Raw genomic sequence first — 21347 nt, 5'->3', positions numbered from 1 at the left:
AGAATTGGGCTTCTCTAAATGCAGGGATTTTAAAATGTAATTCCAATTGCAGAATTCGTACTTTAGTAGTGAACCAGCAACGTCAGGTTAACCATGTCAGACTTGCAGTCTGCAAGCTACATCCCCAAAAATCCACAAACAATAAATGGAATACTAAAAAACAACAAGAAAAAACACCCAACAACAAAATAAACCCACCGCCAAACCCAAACAAACAACAGAAAAACCCCCCCCACCACAAACCTCAAAGTGTTTGTTTTTTTCCAGGTATACATTAAATACCTTCTTATGCTATCACACGTAACTCATACCTTACTTTCGTTCATTGGCCAGCCCTTCTGCTATGTTCTCAAAAACCCTGTAAGAGCTCAGAAGAAGAAAGGTTTTGGAAAGAGGGAGCAGGCTGTAAGGAATGAGAGGTAGGAACTTCACAAGGAGCGTTCTGGTTCCATGTTTGAAAAACCAAAACCACACACAAATTATAATCCACATATAATACATGTGAAAAAACAGAAATTGAGAGTGCCTAATTATTATATATGTCTAAAGAGGACATCACCAGTTTATTGTTACATTACACGGTATTCTTTTTCAGGAAATTAAGCCAGCTTTTACTGACGTACTAGCCAGCACTTAAAACTATATCGTATTCCATCCCTGACAACCACGTCTTTAATAATGACAACATACCATCAAATACAGCCCAAGTACACCACCTCGCTGTTTTTTACTACTTTATTGTCATCAGAAATTTTGGATGATCAAAGAAACCTCAACCTGCTTCTAGTGCTGCAGGCCCAGCCCAGTTCCTGTGTAAATACAAACCTTTGTGCCTGCAGGCTTCCACCCACAACTGCTCTATGTAATGTATTTGTGTCCCAGATCAGTTTTAGAAAGACTTAAATGTGTAAGGCAACATCTGGCATCTACGCATTCATCCAGCATGTGGAAGCCAGTTACAATCATGTTTTCCAAACTTGCTGGGCACTGAAAGGTTGCCATATGGGAATGACTAACGGAGTTATTTGGATTAGGCCTTCAGCTACACTCTGTCCCCTACAAGGGCCGTTTCCTGTTTACGTGACAGGCACGCCACATTTTTCAGGCACGCCATACACAGTTGTAGAAATAATGAAGTTTGACTGGGCTTCTTGTATACACCACCTGTGTGAGGCCAATGCAAGGGAAACACAAGAGCTGACCAGAGTATGGAGAAAAACACAGGGAAGGCCACCTACTCTGCATACACTTTTGTCCACCTTACTACTGAAGGAAAAACAGCACAAGAGCACCCAGACAGCTCTGAAACAACACTGAAAATAAACACCACACATAATGAGATCACTCATACTGCGGTCAGGGGATCCTTTCCCCCAACTCTAGTCAAACATGATGCCTCCATGCATGTTCTGCTGTGAAGTTCCAGGTCTGACCAACATGTCCAATTGAGGGGGGCAGGAGGGATGCTGGGAGGGAAATGTCAGGCCACTACGCTAAATTTATCTCTGAAAGAAAGAAGATCAGGAAATCAATTGCTATTGTGTAGCCCTAACCCCAACAGCCCAGCCTGTACCAATTTAAAAAAAAAAAAGTTCACCAGGTTCAATGAACCCTCCCTTACCACTATATGCACACCTTTTTTGCTTTGCTTCTGTTGATTACTCGCAATATGGACTAATCTGTGGCTCATTTGGTGCTAACAGATCCCATGAGCCAGAACAGGTGGCCCTTTACTGAAGGTACGCCCTGCAGAATTGGGCTCCTCAAACACGAGGCTCCTAGCTCAAGGTATCTGCTGAAATTACCACATGTACCCACGTCAACATTGAGACATCCCAGTGCTTCTCTAGGGAATGTTTTTAAGATTAATGTTTTAATATTTTGATTATAAGAATGCAAACAGCTGCTTTCTGTATCAATGTGACCTCTTCATACTCAAATTAAGCCCTACTGCTGTATTTGTTCAAATTTGCTCCTGTGACTTGTGGAAATCACAGGAACACTTCGGACAATGACATGATTCCTGAAAGACCAAGAGCAATACAGTGTGTCAGAAAACAGACTGGCTACAACGCCTGGAATGTATTCTAAATTAGTGCCAAATCAATTGTTACCACTAGAGGCATGAAGAAACCCCAGACTCAAATTAAAAGGTACCCCATGAAAGAGTATTTACAAAGCTACTCTCCTGGCACAAGATAAAAATCCAACTCCTGGCACCATAAGTCTTCAGAGTACACAGTAGATTTCTTTCTGTGTTTCTTCAGAAAACAGGATGGACCAAATCCAACACAGGGATCAAGCCGTGTTTGAGAGGTTTGTAAAGCTTGTTTGTAGTCAAACCATTGCTGAGTCATGTTCCAAATGAAGCCAAGCTTGGATCCAGTTTTTAAAACAGTGCTGTTGCCAGCACTATGGCCTATGGTGATTTTGACTTCAGGAGCCTGGTCCATAGGCTAAAAGAAATATCTGATGGGACAGCAGCCACCTTCCAGTCTCCACATATGCATCTGAAAATGCTCAAAATTACCAGTCCCAAAACTATCAACGGAAGGCAGAAGTGAAGGGCTGAGAGATGAGACAGACCCTGCTCTCCTGCCAAGAACCAAGTGCTCTGGGAAAAAACTTAATACGTCTTAACTGCAGCACTACACACATCAGGTCTTGTAGTACTTGTTGTACTAAGTTAGACTCTGAACTAAAGGAACCAAACTCTTTGATCAAGGAAAGCCTGTTTGGCATGTGCAGAGTGCCCAATGTAATACAATTATAGCTCATTTTACATTTACTACAATACAGAGTTGTAAGTGGCAGGGTTTTATCACTGCTATGAGAGACCCCAAGTCCTGTTTAAAATCTGAACAACATGAGGGTGCCCACTTCTGCAAAACTAATCTACAGCAGCCTCCTCTGACCTTTACAGATTTTAAGTCTCAGATGAGCTGGCAGGATCACAAAGAGATGACACAGATTTTTCAACTCATACCAAGTAAAAACTATACCCATCTTGTTCATTTACTGCAATAGACCTGCTCATCTTTGTACTCACATCAAGCCTATGTAATAATCTTGCTGGAGTTACTTTTGCGTGTGCAACAGGCTTGATCAGGAGGCCGCCTCTCCATTGCAATTCCTTATTGAAAACCAATTTACCATACACCCTGTCAGATGCTGCAGCTGTAGAGATCACAATCTCCCACAGCTGGGATGAATGAAACAGGAGCCACCTTATCAGCCGCCCCAACCAAACTGAACAAAAGTGGGAAATTTGAGCCCTCTGCCTCAGCAGTTCACAGCACACGAACATACGTGGCCAAACCGGTGGCGCTTTGCTGCCCCACACAGACGTGTGACCTGAGGTGGCACGGGAACCGGCACAGCACCTCACAAAGCTGACAGACCTTGGGAACAAGGACCACTTCAGCCAGACCACACGCGTCAGCGGCCTCTGCGAATGAGAGCCAGGTCCCACCTGCACAGCAGCTTCGTCTGTCCCGCGGAGGTTTCCCCTCTGAGCAAGTCACCAAGGTGAGCAGGGAGTACAGAAGCTTCGCTCTACAAATACACAAGTTATTTATTCTGGAGCCTTTTGTGAAAGAAAGAGATGGCAGGAACAAGCACGAGGCTTGTTTGTGAAGCTGAAGGCAGCAGTCAGGGAACACATCCACTAAATACAAAGCCTGAGCACCCTGGCTGACAATTTCTGTTGTTTCAGTCAGATGCAAGCCAAGTGACAAACTACCATAGAGAGAAGGCAATCTTAATAACTGTAAAAACTTTAAAACAATAATCCCAAGAGAAAGTGAAATCCAATAGCATCATTCTGTCTCACTTCACTTTCCTCCTCCAAAAAGCACTTGAGACTGCAGGGGTTGAAAAAGTGGTACTTGTAAAGCATGTATATCTTTATGGGTTGCTATCAGCGCCTAAAGCAACCCGTAATTTTTTACTTGCCTTTGACAAGCACACTGCAGCAGGTTTTTGTCTGACTGGAACAAACACTGTCCAGCAGGTATGGGAAAAAAAAAAAAAAAAAAAAAAAAATCAGAAAAAAAGCTATTTGCAAAGAGTTGAAAAAAATAAGGAAAGTCATCAAAAATGCACAAGTCAGGGAGGGGGGCTTAGGAAACAAAGAAGAGAGCGCGCCCCCTAAAAGGATAACCCAAGGGTGTCTCTCATTGAACTGTTTAAGTCAAGGACAGAAGGGGATAGAGTAAAATAAGAGCCATTTTCACTTCTCTCCTGCACAGAATTACAAATGTATTTGAAGAAAATGAACTGTGAGATGATGTGCATAAAAAAAATATATCGCTCTACCATGACTGGTGATGGTAGAGTTATGGTATATATTTAGGCACGCATCCAGAAAAAGGTGACTGCCAGTTCACGATTACGAATAATGAATCTCAAGAGCAGAATAAAAGGCTACAGTGTGCTGAACAGAACAAACCAGCAGCAATTAATAGAAGAGACCATCAAAACACAGCTAACTTCCAAGATATCAATCAAAGCCTTAAAGTGTGGCAAGGCAAAGGAAAAAAAAATCAAGGAGACAGGCACACCAAAGAAGGGCTATATAAATTTCAGACATCTCCGCACTGATTTATTGTTTTCAAATGATGATAGCCACAGAACTGCATTCTTTGAGGCTAGAAAAGACAACTGCAGTTGTGAAAACACAGCTACAGTAGCAAGAGAAGTGATTTAGTAAGGCAATGGCTTTATCAAACTAGACAGCAACACCAGCTTACTGAGCTGTCAGATCCATGAGCCTCTGATACAGGATATGTTAAAACATTATTTCTCTCTGTTCCTTCGTAAAACCACACAAGTAGCCATGACTATCTCTCTTAGCTTTCATCAAGTCTTGTAAAGGTTTATCGTTTATCAGAGATTTTAAAGTGGTTAAAAAGTCATCTTCACCTGATAATTATTTTCTTTCCAACACTTAAAAGCCAAAACACATTCAGCTCCACAGAAGTACTTATCTCCACATTTTCTACTGTTTACTGCTTTTCCTCAGTTCTTTTTCTAAAGCAGTTATCCATACCTTACTGGTTTCTCTTAACATAGCCCATCTTGGCTTTTAAACACAGAAGACACAACTTCAAGGTTAACGCTGTTGTTCAGACAATTAGACCCAGGAAACTCTGGGGAAACAAAACCAGAGAGGGTTTGGTTTTCTTTCCATCAGGGACTCACCTGGTTACAGAGCTGACACTGTAGGCTCTGAGTTTAGCTCTGTTTTGTGAGAAGTCAGCAAGAACTTCTTTTCCTTCTGTCTTGTTCTGCACCGTTTCCAGCATTCTGGCTCCAGCTATCCAGAGTGGGGCAAATCATTAAGAAAAGTTCTCCAAAAAACACCTTCACATAAGAGCCTCAAGCTAGCAGTTGCCTCCTCCAAAGCAACTAACCTCTGTCCTACCTCCTATTTTTCTGGCTATTAGTGTCAGGTGCTACTCCAATCCACTCAGCTTATTTAATTAAGTGCAGCTGGGATCCTCAGTGCCATCACATGAAGGTACACTTTTCCTTACACCTAATGTCTCCTCACCACAAACAAAAAACTGGATAAAGAAAATGCTACGTACAATACATTTCAACAGTATCAACAGCATAGAAAAATGCACAACAGAAGGAATTTACAAAAAATGGGACCCTGCAGAAGTATTACCACTGAAAGTTTCTGTGACACTGCAGAAATAGTATTTTCTGATTTTAATCCCTGTTTAGGAAAAACAGAAGAATTACAACCCAAAACATACAAGAAACTAACATTCAAAAACAGCCACAACAAATCTTTTCTTACTCCAAAGCTATTTCCAAGTTTACCAAAACTTGCACAGGATCACCCACGTATGAAAACATCCAAATCGAAGCACTGTTAAGACTTGTGTGATTGATGGTTACAGCACTGATTTAAAAAGTTACTACCTGTATTCCAACAAAAGGAAGGAAACTGGTTGGGAACAGCTGGGAGTTAATGTAGCAGAGGCTGAAGATGGAAAAAACAGAGACAGTGACTGAACAGCAAACAGCATTCTTTCTCTTTTTGATCATCTTTAAGTTTTACTTATTTTTAAGACTTACGTTTGTGCTATGACTGCTTCCTTAAGAAAAATATTTGTTAAACTGGATTTAAAAAAAAAAAATCTGTTCTTGGAACTTACAAATACAAAAAAAGCTGCTAACCAAGATCTTCTTAACATGGGACTTAAACATTATGGAATTTTTTTCTTCCCCTTAGCACGGGAGGAGGGTTAGTTTTAAAAACGTATACTGAACTAAGCAATAGAATTATTATTTTAAAAAAAAAAAAAAAAGGGATTGACTCATTCTCCAAAAAGGGCTATTACCTATTGTGGTGACACACACATGCAGACATCTGGCTGAACACACATCTGTTGCTCAGCTTTCCCTCTAGCTGCTCTTGGTGCTGCATGGTCCATCACAGCCAGGCACAGGCACTCGGTCTCCAGTCAGCCCCAGTCTCTCAAACTCCACCATCCAGCACCCGACAGACACTTGGCAGCTGCAAAGGAAGCGTCCTTCGCTCACCTCTCCCCAGAGCAAAGGCAGAGCTGCAGGGAAAGGAGCAGGGCGGCTCTTCACCACGACCACGGCGCAGAGCAGGGAGAACCTGCTGACAGTGCAACCTCAGCAAAATGCCTGGAACACTTTCCAGCAGGTAACCCAACCAAAGCCAAGCGGCCAAGAGACTACACAAGGGGCTGATGCACAAAATCAGCAGCCAAATACTCTCCTAATGAAATACTAGCATTCAAACAATTGCCTCCTGATAGAAAAAATACCACAAGGCAGGGGGGTATTTATTTTGAGACGAGACGTCTAAACTTTTCATGAAAGGAGTCCAGACTCACCTCTTTATTTTACAAACAGAAAGAAAGCAGCAGGCAGATGAGGCCAGATCGCATTTGAGTTCTTCCTGCACTGTGAACACCCAGAACTCAGTGCCACCTGCAATTGCGCTCACCTGGCATTTACCTCCAGACAGCTCTGCAGCCCGCTGGATGTTCCAGTAAACAGCAGAGCAGCTCTTTCCTCCTACAGATATTGGATGTTGAAATCTCACAGAAATTTTACTAAGTGGCTGGGATACTTCAGCATTACTGCATCCATTCTAATCTTGCCTGGTTAAGAAATCTTTCTCTCTAGAGTACTCATCTCCCAGACAGAGTTTAGTAGGGTTACTAACCTGTACTAATCATAAATGTCTAAGCTCAGCGTATCTTCATTTCTAGTTGTTCCTCTTCCAAGACGGTATCTTTATCTGATTTGTTACAAGTCTACTAAGAAGTGGACAAGACAAAGTTTTAATCAAATGTAAGCAGTAACAACATGTTTTATTCAAATCTTCCAGTAAAGAGGACCCACTAGTTTTGGAATAAAGGTATTTAAAGTACTACAGCTTACGTGAATATAAAAGATCAAAGAGAGGAAAATAAACCAAGCAGTAAAAAAAAAAAAATATATATATATATATTTTCTAAAAGTTTGAAATAGACCCACATGGGGATTTTGAAGTCCTCAAAACAATTAACAGTTACTAGTTTGGCAAAACAAGATTCTCTTACAAAATTAAAAGCCTACTTCTGTTACATAAACTGTATAAAACTGTTCAATCATTAAAGAGCACTCTGTACAATTTTGTCTTGAAATACATAGAGCTGCAGCCTTCAAACTGCAGCAGTTAATCATTTTGTCCTCTTCACAGGTAAAAGAATTAACCAGCTGCGCAATTGCTTTTGAGGAAAAGGAAGAGGCAAAACTAGTCAGAATTAACAAGATGAAGCCACTATAAAAATTAAACGCACAGCAAAACTCAGACCTCAGTTTAAACTAACAAGCTATGTTTACAATATATTCTACATTTCAGCTGTCATTTTCCCTTCCCACTCCCACCTCCCCCCATTCAAATATTCCTAATTCCTTTATGGTCTAAATCTAATTAATTTCTAAACTTTCAAATACACCATACATACATTTAGCAAAAAACATACCTAACATTCTTACAGCAGTATGGTCAGGACACAATTTCAAAGATTATTACACAGTTATTGAGATTAAACCGTATGACTTTTTTTTTTTTTTTCTTTTAAAGAGGAGAACAGCAACCACAACTCAAATGGTTTTAAAACGTACTGAAGAGAGCCTGCAAAGAAAGCAGACTTCACCAACATCGGCTCTTAGCCGCAGAGGACACGGGGGAAAACAGAGAGTGCTGAACGTGCTTCCTGCCAGCGGCAGGAAGATCCTTCGGGAAGTCGGGCTGACAGGTTGTGGTTTTGGCTCGGTTGTCCTCGTTGCACCAGGCCCTGCAAATCAACTTCGCAATAGTACATTACAATGTAAACTAAAATTCTTGATACCAACAGTATGTCAAAGGGGTTTTGTGGTTTGGTTTTTTTCTGAATCCAACAGTTGGTCACAGAAGTCAAGTATTTTCATGGCTCTTATTCAGCTGTTGCCAGTTCAGGGGCGGGGGGGGGGGAAAGCGTGTGTCTGACTCATACGTCCTTCAAGTACATGCAAGGCTCAATTGTTTCCAAAATGCAGGAGCTTGGAACCTTTTAAGACACTGAAGAAATAGGATTATGAGGAGAGCCCATCTGAGTAAGTACTTTATCCAGCCACTGAAGGGGACCATGAAGATGTATCTCTATCCAGCACGGAGTGCTTGTTACATCTTGGCGATGATATTCAGCTCCCCATCCCTGGAAACAGAATCATGAGTGGGGAAAGAAAAAAAGAAAAGAAAAAAGAAAAAAAAAATCACTTTATTTTATAACATCAAATAAGTGAGAAGCATACTTCAATCATCTTACCAAAATAATCCAGCTTTCAACAGTGCTTATCAGAGTAGTGTAACACCCTTGATACACCAACTATTAGCACATTTCAACAAACAAATCTGAAGTAAAAAAAAAAAAATTTGGAGGAAGTGTCATTTTGAGGTCTCCTGGAACAGAAGTCTTTAAATCCTCAAAGACATAACTTATGGCAGTGCTAAATTTCCCCATACCTCACTGCCAGCTGCATGATGTCCCAGTAAAGCCTCTGAAAGGGGGGATAATAAAGTCTTCTCTGCCAAGACAAAAAATAGAATAAACTGGGCAAAATGCTGCCAAACAGATCAGCAAATTAAAAAAACATGAGCTCACAGACTGACATTATGGAAGCGAGGGTGAGGCATCTGTCTGACAAGAACCAAAGCATCATTTGCAGGACGGGTACAATAAACCGAGCAGTAAATGAGAACCATTCCTCTTTGGAGAAAGAGGACACGGTCATCCCCCAGCAGGCTGCCTCTCAAGTTAAGACAAGATTGCCTTTGTTTCAGCTCGTACCCAATTCAGTTACAGTAACTACCAAAGATATAAGCAGACATTTACATGGCATTCAAAATCATTTTGTACATGAACCACTTCTGGGCAAGTTGTGGAGATAAGACTAAGGCAGCTGCAGGTACAGTTTGCTCTGGTCTATATTAACCCCTAACAAAGGGATTGCCCAGCTCCCAGTACAGGTGGCAGCAGCTCCAAACACTACGTAGTCCAACATCCAATATGCAAGAGGTCCCGTGCAACCCCTCAGGCAACACTGCTATGCAACTCTATAAGATGCAGAGCTATAAACAACCTATTCCATTTTAGGAACCCCTGTCCTAACACATCTAGAAGTTTCTATCCTCCTATCAAGAAGAGCACTTCAGCATGTTACCATCTTCATTGGACTGCCTTCATATATGTGACCAGCCCTTTTACACCAGTACATAGCCACGTCACAAATCTTGACCTTGCATGCACCCCTAGAATAGAAAGGTATGTCTATCATTCCAAATGATTACTGCAGTTCCTAATTTGGGAGCTGCTGGTCAAGACAGATTTAGAGGGTCATGCTATCTATACTCTCACAGCCACTATAATGACTTACACTGCAGCCCCAGCTCACCTTTCCAAAAATGCCACCAGGAACAGAAACATGAAGTTCAGCTGGGCCTCTCACAGAGCAGGGGATGGGATGGACCATAACAATGGGTAAAAAAAAAAAAGGGCAAAAGCTGATGCTACGTAATGAATTGGTGGCTTTTCCACTTTTAGGTCAAGTAATTCACGACTCAATTCTTGTCAAAACTTGCTTGTACTGTATCTTGCCAATTATACAAGTAATTATGCAAATGATTATATATACAAACACACAATCTATACACACATTAAATACAAGAATTGAACTGAAACACTAAATTTACAAGAGGCAATTCAAGGAAATTAGAATAGTTGACATGATGGAAATGCTTCACAAGTGACTTCACTTATGTGAAGAAACACCTTCTGCAAGTCACCTCAGGTTTTCAAAGTATGTGCATCAGATGAATTTTTCTCCACAAAGGCAACTTTGTTTCATTAAGATCTGTTTTACACTTACTGAACACTATTCCATAAATTCAACAGTTATTTATAGGTCAACAGAGGGAGACAATGGACCATTCAAAATCACCATATTAAAAAAATATATATATTTTGCTTACAAAATAATCTCAAGCAAATTTTCACATACCTTTACAAAACTCATCCGGAGAGTACACATCTTAGTAAGCTCATACACTGTCTCAAATCCGTGGTTCACTGACTGAGCCAAAAGCTGAGCAAACTCTTGATTATTGAAAATCTTCAAACTGCAGCCACTGGGGATTTTGCAGACTGTGGTGGGATGGAACCCATGATGGTAGTTGCAGTTCCGACTTTGCACAAAAATACTGCTGTCACTAAGACATTCCGCATACACTTCCCCACCAACATAATAGAGATGAACACCTGGAAGGAGAAGGTTGACATAGACATTAGATGAATTCACACTGTGTATCTGTTGTTCATGCTCTGTCTCCAGAGATATGTTTCTGCTTAAAGAGGTAAACACTAATTGCATACCAGACCATCATGTGTCTATTTTCATACTTGATTTTTACTTTTTGGTTTCATCAGCAGATGATTTGAAAAGAAGGTGTGTATGTTTGTATATAGAAGGGAAATTGGTAATTCCTGCATTTTAACACGTCGCAAATTCAACAAAAATAAACTACCTAGCACTGCAGTAATTTAGATGCAGTACATTGGACAGCTTGACCACCTGAACTTTTTTCTCATTGTATTTATGTAAAACGATAACTGGGAACACAAGAGTAGAGAGCAGAAACCTACTGAATGAGTTGTAGATACTAAAGCAGCCCAAAGCCGGATTCTCTGGAAAAGTCCTGAATGCTATTCTGGGTAGCATGAGTTTTTCAGTTTGCTTTAATTCCAGAGAGCTGGAAAAAGAAAATGGCCTTTATATTCCTCAGATGTATCTGTCAAATGAGGATACACACAAATTTTACAGTCCTTTCCCCTTCTACTGCCTGCTCCCTCACCTGCCACTGATGGCAGCAAGCCCCAGAAGAGCAACATACAGTGAACCTTTGTGGAGATTTTCCGCCAGTAGAATTCAATTCCAAAGGCTTTGAGAAAGCAAGAAAATTTGCTGTTTGTGTTTAAAAATTGATTAGTTTCTCTGTTTAATACTAACACTTCCCCACAATGTCATGAGTCAGAGAAGTGAACACACAGAATTTAAAAACTAAACTGAAGTCCAGTCAGAAAGCCTTCACTGTGCCCTGTCACGTAGGATTTTGGTGCTGATTATGTACGTACCTGTGTGGGCACACATATACCCCACATGGTATGCAAAACCATTTATGACTACACCTCCAACTTTGGGGTTTACCCCTCCTTCCTCAAAGGCTAACAGTTCTACATCAACACAAGTTGTACACAGTTATTAAAGACCATCCTTGTCTCTCCCACTTTGTTTCGGTACACACGCAGTTAAGTGCTTCAGCAGAACTCTGCTTACAGCTGGGTTCCTTTTAACAGGAAAATGAATGAGGTGTTAAATAAATATCCTGATAGTTGGTAAGATGGATGGGGAGGAAAAGAAGGAAGAAGTATTAGGACTTGAGTGGCACAGCACAGATGTTGTGTACTGCTGAGAGCTGCACATAGAGGAAAGATCTCCAGACTGAAGGCTCAAACTTGAAGGCCTGACAGTTCTCCTCTGTTTCAATTCTTTCCTCCTTTAAGGAGGAGGACGATACTTCATTAATTGGCACTTACAACATACACGCCGCATGCTTGGGCATGCTGAACCCTCAACTGCGTCAGAAAATTTAGAATTTACTAATAATGTGAACACCTAAAAAATGTGTCTGGCAGGAATGTCCCATTGCAGGGAGCAATGTCAGTTTTTCCTGTCATCTGCATTATAGGCAAGTTCTCAGAAAAAGAGGACTGTATCAAGTCGGACATAAACCAGAAGCTTTTCTCTGTTGCAGGACATTGTCACAGCCATAGAAGAGAAGCACAAATTGCCCACTGAAAGAATCACCAGCCTGTGAAAAATGCATTTGAAAAAGTGTTTTAGCATGTTATCTCTCTAAATACATGTTAGGATAGCTAATTTATGTTGGAACTAAGGCTAACTAAAAATTAGGTGCCAAAGACTATGATTTGGATTTCCACATACACCAATAATCAAGATAAATCAAGACATCTGATTAGACAAACTGCCTTAACCTCTCATTATAATTAAGATTATGATAGCCTTCGGCAATTAAAAACTGATTAAGGGTAAAAGCTTCCTGTAATTATACACCAGGTAAAAACAATACTTTGCTTACAAGACTTGGCCAGAAAATTATATATTTACCAATACAATCACTTATCCCGTGTCCTTGGGAAGACCAGTTTGCTCTTGAGGCAAGTGGCCCAGGCTGTCACGTCTAGAGGAAACTCCCCCACAAAAAACAGACGCAAAGATCCGGAACTCACCTTTGCCAATGTGCCGCCTGGTGTTCTCAATGGTGGAGTTCCGGTTGACGTTCGAGAGTAGCCCTAGGCAAAACCTGTTCTTGTTGTTTGAAGGATCCGTGAAGCCATCCACCAGGATGCTGGTGGAAGAAGCGTGGAACGCCTCCCCGACGCGGTTGTTCAGCTCGTAGTAGACAATGGAGCACCAGTGCTTCGGCTCTTCGTAAGCAACTGCCTGAACATCTGTAAAGCAACAGCGTTACAATCTAGCGGCACTGGAATAGAGGCTTGGTGTGTAAAGATTGAGGTACTAGAGAGAGTGCAGAGGAGGGCGATGAAGCTGGTGAGGGGTCTGGAGCACAAGTCTGATGAGGAGCAGCTGAGGGAACTGGGGCTGTTTAGCCTGGAGAAAAGGAGGCTGAGGGGAGACCTTATCGCTTCTACAACTACCTGAAAGGAGGTTGTAGCATGGAGGGTGTTGGGCTCTTCTCCCAAGCAGCAAGTGATAGGACAAGAGGAAATGGCCCCAAGTTGTGCCAGGGGAGGTTTAGATTGGATATTAGGAAAAAAATATTCACAGAAAGGGTTGTCAGGCATTGGAACAGGCTGCCCAGGGAAGTGGTGGAGTCACCATCCCTGGAGGAGTTTAAAAGGCGTTTATATGAGGTTCTTAGGGACATGGCTTAGTGCTAGAGTTAGGTTAGGTTATGGCTGGACTCAATGATCCTGAGGGTCTCTTCCAAATGAAATGATTCTATGATTCATAAACCTGCAAATTTTGGCTGAAGATCACTGGAAGACGAGCCGGAAAAGCAATTGCAGCTAAACACAGGCTCTTCTGTCTCCAGTTATTTTTGAACTTTTCACAGCCACAGACATAGGATAGAACAATTTCACCTCAACTTCACTTGCACAAGACTCACAAGAGATACAAGGTTAGGACTAGATATCCACAGAGAAGTGCGGAAGTCCCCGGGCACACACCAAGCAGCGCCCCAATATTCCTGCCCCGTGTTCTACACCACACTATGGTGCAGGCCCTGACAGCAGGGAAATGCTGCAATTATACAGCTCAGCCTTCCTTCCAATTTAGCCAATGAACTTCCACTTCAGTTCACTTTACCCAGCAACCAAACTACAAGTCACCGTTGTGCTGACTGCGAAGTTGCGTAGTGACAGGGAGAAACAACATCACCCAATCACACAAGAGACCATTTGTAACTTTGGGTACCAAGAAGCACAGCAAGGTAACTTAAATATACAGTCAACCCATCAATGTTTCAGTATTCACAGCATCCACTGATCTTTCTCCTGGGCTTCATGGAGGAAGAGTAGGGGACTTCAAAAACTGAGAGAGGGTGACACTTGTCTGCAGAACATACATGAGGCGCATCTTCAGTGTGAATATACTGCTCGGGATCGGAGGCTGAACGAAGGGATGACATGCAGGACCCTAACAATTACACTGGACTGAAGAGGAGATAAGGAGGAAGATATTTAAATGAGAGCCTTTTATTTATCAAGTGCTACCAAACGCAAAATCTGAAACTGTTCATCACTGACAGAATTACATGTTGAATAACAGCAAGGATTTCTCAGAACGTGGTTTTCCAGATCCTGGTAACAAGCAGCTTCTCTGCAGCAGCTCCTGGCTGGAGCTGGGAATTGTGCAGAATGTCAACAGGCAATTCCTGGTTGACCACTTCTACCCATCAAGCTCTAGAAACACACAGAAGTTCTGTGGTAACACTCGTGACTCTACGCAGGGAACAATTTCTCCAGATGACGCCAGAGGTCTTCACCAAAAAGAGTTTCCCAGTAGGTGTCCAACAACCGTACAGGCTTCTTCAGATGTCTCCACCCCGTGTGTATTCTTTCAAGTTCCAAATACAGCTACAAATTATTAAACTGCCTGCAAATAAAAGGAGGCTAGCAAAGGGATGTGGTTGCTTCATGGGGTTTCTTTTAAATGAAGGAGACACTTTCACTGCTAAGCCTAGCACAGTTAGACCTGCTGCTAAGATACCGGCTTTGCAGATTTAAGCTCCAACTACAAGCCAAAGTGCTACAATGAAAATCACGCTGGTATCTGGCCAGAGGTTTCCTTCTCCCAGCCCCAACTCTTTACTGAAATCAGCCAACTAAGACCAGTGTTCATATTTACCTTTTTTCACAGATCATACTCCTATGAGTTTTCCGACACCTGCGAAATGAAAAACGAAAAGTTCCCCGCAAACCAGCAGCACATAGTAGATACAAAAGGTGGCAAATAATGAAAAGCAGGATAACATATCCTTTTTCACTGGGCAAAACATCCAAATATAATGTCTACTGCTGACCGATAACTTGCTTAAAACACCAGTAAAAACGAGCTGATCTTTCCTCATACCCTAGCATGTTCTATCCTTTCATGTCACTGTAAAAAAAAAAAAATAAAAATAAATAAAAAAAAAAATCAAAAATCAGTCATTAATTATTACTAAGAGTTTACTACATTTTTAATTCCCATGAAGATGCCAGCAATTATCAAAGCTGCAGCTTTGCCCCAGTTCTCAAAGTCAGGAAGAAATCTTGCCAGCTGGCCATTCTTACAGAATGAATCATATCTCTCTCGTACAGATCTCATACTAACTTCCTTACATTTGCTTTAAGTCATGCAGAGCAGGTGCGTTTAGTCTCTCTATTCCCAGCATGGGCCAACAATGGAAATTACCCAACTTCATTGACAGGATGCAGCTTGTTAAACCAAATCTCTTAAGACTAACAAATCGCCGTGAAGAACACGCTCCTAAAAAGTCTGCAACAAAAATGCCGCAGTAAGTTCACAGTAAAAACTTATCTTACAACCTGCAGCAGATTTTTTTTAGTACAATTACAGCATAAATATATGAATTACAAACACATGAAGGCACACAGAAGTATCTCTTGTTTGTTTTTTTTTTTAAATGAAGGGACAGAGATGAAAATCCATTGTACTAAACCACTAGGAAGGAAAAATACTAATAGACACAATTTTTATTTTGGAAAGATTGACTGTTAAAAAGCAAGAAGAAATATGTAAACCATTTTCTCTTTATCAACTCTCATGTAACAGAAGAATTCTACAGTACTCATGTATTTTGCGAGAGGGACAAACGGGCAAAGATCTGCAGTTAGGCATAAACATTAATAAATGTACTTTGGGCCAGTAAGGACCATACACACACATCGAGTGTATTGGATCAGCGAAAAGTGGAAATGCCACAGATGGGGCTTATCACATGCAAAACTCATTCCACGTAGATAGTAAATAGCACACGAGCTATCCAAATTGTTCTAAGAGGGCAAATATACTTTCTGAAACCAGACGTTAAGCTTAGCAACAAAACAAGTACAAACCCCAAACAATGGTTAAATTGTTCATATGCTTGTGATCTTGATAATCACTGTGGCACAGCATCCAGCTTGCTGCCCTTTCTTGGCAAGGGCCACAACTGTGTAAGCTGATGTGCTCTCTAAAGGGGCTATTTCTCACAACGTGATGAATGCACTAAATCCTTTACTTGGCAGTCACAGCTGGCTGCAAAGACTTTCAAAAGCAATGTGTAAAAAGATGTCTCTGTCAGAGGACATAAAGCAATGGGTTGGGTTTTTTTTTAAATACAGATTTTTAAAGTCTGTAGCAATTCCATGCCTCTGGCAGACAGATCTGAATTCTGAAGCAAATCCTATCGCTGCATGACTCAAAGATGGAACAAACATGGGGAGAGAGGGTGGGACAACACAAAATACGAAAAAAAACCAAAATGCCCTTATCACCAGGAGAAGATTAAACTATTAAAAGCTGAGCGTACTCTCTAAAAGCTGAACCTTAGGATTCAGGAGAAAAAACATAATGACAAGAGATAGTTTTATGAGATGTACCATCTCAGAGGAAAAAATACAGATATTCCAGTTGCCCGTGTAAAACGTCTCTGCACATTTACATAACTGACAGTATTAGCATCCATCCTCCAACCAAGCCTTTGTTTGGAGAGCTATACTGGACCACAACTACTGCCATCCACCATTCAGTAGCCTTTATATAACATTAACTGCACAGTTCCAATAAATCAATGTAAACATAAATGAGAAAAGAGTTCCTCTCCATGCACACATGTAATTTCAGCATCACATGCAGCAATGTGCAGTTTCATAGGAATTCTTTCTGTTTAGTGATTAGAGGAAGTTTCAGACGCAAAACATAAAATGACTTTGGTTATGAGTTGGTTGTGAGTAAAAAAGTAATAAACCCCATATATTTCACATTTTAAGAGAGTCATGCGATAGCTTCTTGTCCTAAATACATATTTACATTTATATTTTTTTTATCTCCAGATTTACTCTTTCATCCTTTACAACAACAGAAAAAAACTACACGGCTCTTTTTTTTGTTGTTTTCTGCAGCTAAAAATCTCCATAAACAACATACATCCAATATTAAAACTCCATTAATAAAAGCCAGTTCTGAAAGTTCTTTACTCCTAAGAAGTGAAGCAGAAGAAGGAAGCGTTTTTACCTCCTCTGTGTATGTCAGGGGGAATGGCAGGTGCCATCATGTTGGTATCCATCGGCTGGGAGGTATCGTGTGTCATCGGATCTTCTGGAGGCAGGTACGCAGGAGGGGGTGTATCAGCTAAATATAGAAAAGGCGGAGATACACGAGTCCTTACCTCTCTTCAAAGTACATATACATACCCAACAAAACCAGTTTTAGCCTGGAAATGCTACCAGCCTGACTAACCTACAAATGTCCACCCACCAGAAATCTGAGAAAGCAATCACGGATCTCGAATCAGGGAAGCAAAGAATTGCTGTGCATATTAAGCACAACTGCAATAAAACCAAGGCACTTCCCCCACCATCAAGCCACAAAAAAAAAGCTCAGTGATGCTTACGGCCCATGTTTTTCGCAGGCTGAAAGTGCCATATAGACACTAAAGGCACAAAGAGTTCTCGGGACCAAGCCAGAAGTAAATATTGGACACGGTAAATGTGGACAGGAGTTGGAGCCAAAAACTTTCAGTTCAAACTTTTCTGTTTCCAACATGATTCTATCAGCAAAGTACACAAACATCCCAGATATATCCAGGACTTTATTATTGCCCTTGCAAAGAACATTGCTAATTCCCGTACTTGGATGCCCTCAGTTGGAGGCGAGAGCAGCAGAGAAAGACAGAGAGGACAAGAGGACTGCATTAAAAGCTTAACAGCCTGCGGGGGAGGCTAAGCCTCATCCTTTACTAAGCCTTAAATGTTAGTCTGTGTGCAAACATGATGTTAGCGATGTACAGATAACAAAAAAAATTGTAAAGCCACAAGCAACAAATTTGCCAATATCTAGAAAGTTTTCAAGATCTCTAGATAACTGCCTTGCTCCTTTTTTTTTGTATTTTCCAAAAGTCAGCCTCCTTCCCCATTAGTGACAGACAGACAACTGTCCAGGGCTAAGCATCAAGGATATCAGTATCCTGACCTCTCCACTAATTCAATTTCTTCACTTGCAGCTGCTGACTTGTCTTTACGGGCATGCGGACAGAACAGACCCCTCAAAGATCAAGTGAACTTCCACAAGGCAGTGTTAAGGAAGACCTTGTTAGAGAAGCTTTTATCTCTGTTGGAAGAGCCCCAACCACACTGATAATATTTAAATGAAAAAAACAAAAAAAACCCACCCCAAACCAACGAACAAAAACCAAACAAAAACACAACCAAAAAACACCACCACACCACTGAAGAAAGACAGCTGGTTTTGTGGCAACTTCTCACATATTTTAGAAAAGCCAATACAAACTCTCTTTCCTTCCCTCCTGCCTCTGCAAATTCAGGAGTCTTCACTTGCAAGAGAAAAATTTTCAAGAGAAACAACTATCAGCAGCAGCAATCTGTGGATGTTAACTCCACGTAACAGGAAATACATTCTCACAAGTCTGCTACACTGTTTACACACACCCTCCCCCTCAGCCCCTGAAGAAAACATGCAAACAGAACATCAGGGAGCATTTGGATGCAGTCCTTCTAGCATTTAGATCAAGAAATCTCTCTCACAGACTGTTTCTGTGGTATATTTATCCACCTGTCTGTATAGACCAAAAAGAAAAACCCAAAAAAGACAGCTTCACAGAATTTTCTACGGACATCCATCAACAAAGAAATGCTGTTACTTCTTGGACTTTAGGAAGCAAAACGGCCTCAAGATATCTTTACAGGGCCTTAAGGAACTATTTTTCTATTGAAGTATGTTTGTTTCTGGAAATTACATCATTATGTGAAGAAATTTTATCAAGTAGCAGTAGCATGATCCCCTCGAGAAACATCCTTCTGCAGAACTAAAGCCTTGTGTTGAATTTGTGATCTCTTTCCTAAGCAAGGATGATCTGTAGCATTACACTTCTTGTGCATTAAACATTATGCTTTGTGGGCTAAACCGCTGAACTAGTCCCTAAAACATTTTGAATCCCTCCCTCCACCCCAGAAGAGTTTTACACTAATGTTTTTAGCTGTGTTTGAAAGCGGCAAAATATTAAACCCCTCAATTTTATTACTAGACAAAGCAATTACATAGGCTTTATGACCTTATGTCTCTCAGCTTGCTATTGAACGCGTGTTGGCTGATAAGTTGATATTGATAAGCAAATAAATCATGATACCAGGAACAGAAGTTGAGCCTACCTGGCATCTGGAAAGGACTTCCCGGGTCTGAGCTGGCGGGAGAATGCGGGTAGGTGCTGCTGCTGCTTCCAGGCGAGTTTGGGTAGCTGCTGTTGGGGGAGTGGGGGAACGGGTGACTATTGGGTTGCTGAAAAGAGTCCGGGAAAGTCGCGTTGTGCGGCATGTGGGGCTCATTCTGCCCCAGGTTGCGGAACTGGGCCAAGAGGCTGTGCTGAGGGTTGTACTCGCTGTGCCTGGGAACCAGCACCGGAGGAAGGACTGGAAAGGGAGAAAGAGAGAAAAAGCCACAGCGTTAGAGACCCAGCTCTGAAGGACCAGGCTACACAGGGGAAAAACACAAAACAAAACATATTCTTCCTCCTCCAGGGCAAATTCACATCTGTCTTACAAACGAGGCAGTCAAATCTCGGAGCGCATGCCTAAGCAAGAACTCTTTTGCTTGTCTCTGGTTACTGCATAGCCTGAATTCACAGCCATCGTGGTAGCTATCTGGTCTGCCAGATGGAAGCTTGTTTTCATGGGGGGGCAGGGAAGAAGAGCCAAGAACAAACTGCAAGTCTGCATTTTAGTTTTATTTGCACAAAGAAATGCTGGGAAGTAGGTGCATTACAATGCTGACATACAGTTTGTTTTGCTACACTTATGATCCTGCTAATCACAAGTAACCCAAAACCCTGCTAATAAGGACAGATTTTTTTTTTTCCTGAAGACAGTACTAATACTACACAGGTCTTGAACTCAGCCTGGTCCTACCAGCTGTAAATTTATTTTTATCCTGGACTGTGTTCTTACAAGTTAGTATTAAAAGCATTACTAACTCAAGCCAGTTTACAAAATGTGCAACTTAAACAAAATTACGTAGTTCAAAAAAACCAAATGAGCAGCAATTGAGCTCCAACCATATGGTACTATGGGATCAGAGCAACACAGATCAGAGTCTACCAGTCTCACTACACTCCCAAGGCTGCCCCACCAGGGTGGGTAAAAAAGGGTCTCTTTTTAACTGAGGATATGAATGTGATCCCAAATATAGTAAGACAAAAGAATTAACTGTTTTTTTTCCAGGGCCTCTGTTTCTGTCTTTGACTAAAATTTAAGGTAGTCAAAGGATTAGAAGCTACTCATGTTATAGATTGACATTTCTGGGTGATGGGGTGAAGAGGTGAGGCAAGGGCAAGGAGAGAGAGATCCATGCACAAAGAAGTGGAAGTGAAATTTAAAAAGTTATTCCCCTCCACATCTGCCCCCCTCCAGCACCTCTATTTCCCAGCTCCATGGCCAAGCAGGACTGGAAGAACCCCCCTGAGGACAGCCTGAACCCTGGGAGGGTGCAAAAAGCACGAAGAACAGCGGTAGCAAGCCAGGCTATCATCCCCTTTCCCCAAGACTCCTGCCCTGTCCCCAAAATCTGGTGGGCACACAGGATAGAAACAGAAGCGTGTACACATGACAATGCTATACAGACATAACTCTATCACTCAGATTAAGAAAGGTGTTTCGGACACCAAAAGTCTGAATCACAAACTAATTGCAAACAAATTTTAAAAGCCCCACATCTTCTTGCCAAGACAAACAGGTTCTTCCAAGACACTGGGGCACGTTCACTCTCCCAGCACTTGGCTTCTACAGAAGCATGTAGATACATACGTGAGCATCCTGGAGCCTGAGAGTACGAGGACACCGCTCAATACATAGACCAGGCCTGAGGTCTATGTCCATGTTTAAAATGGATACAAAAGGATGTCACACACAAAACTCACTCCCTAGAACAAGCCACAGATTTACTGAGGTGGG

The 21347-nt window shown here is 41.5% G+C and overlaps 1 protein-coding gene across 2 annotated transcripts in view; it reads right to left on the bottom strand.

Moving 5' to 3' along the window:
* Positions 1–7367: 7367 nt before the first annotated feature.
* The window catches only part of SMAD1 (SMAD family member 1), a 54906-nt gene continuing 40926 nt past the window's right edge, over positions 7368–21347 (bottom strand). For both annotated transcript variants that reach the window (XM_065633399.1, XM_065633398.1), the window contains 5 exons: positions 19554–19811; positions 17401–17517; positions 12885–13106; positions 10579–10835; positions 7368–8735 (listed from right to left, as the gene is read on the bottom strand). In XM_065633399.1, coding sequence (XP_065489471.1) covers positions 8592–8735; positions 10579–10835; positions 12885–13106; positions 17401–17517; positions 19554–19811 — 998 coding nt within the window. In that variant the 3' untranslated portion in view covers positions 7368–8591. The remainder of the gene's footprint in view (positions 8736–10578; positions 10836–12884; positions 13107–17400; positions 17518–19553; positions 19812–21347) is intronic.

This window comes from Caloenas nicobarica, chromosome 4, assembly GCF_036013445.1.
Source record: "Caloenas nicobarica isolate bCalNic1 chromosome 4, bCalNic1.hap1, whole genome shotgun sequence".
NCBI lineage: Eukaryota > Metazoa > Chordata > Aves > Columbiformes > Columbidae > Caloenas > Caloenas nicobarica.
The sequence above is the reverse complement of the archived record's forward strand: the minus strand, read 5'-3'. Positions and strand labels throughout refer to the sequence as shown.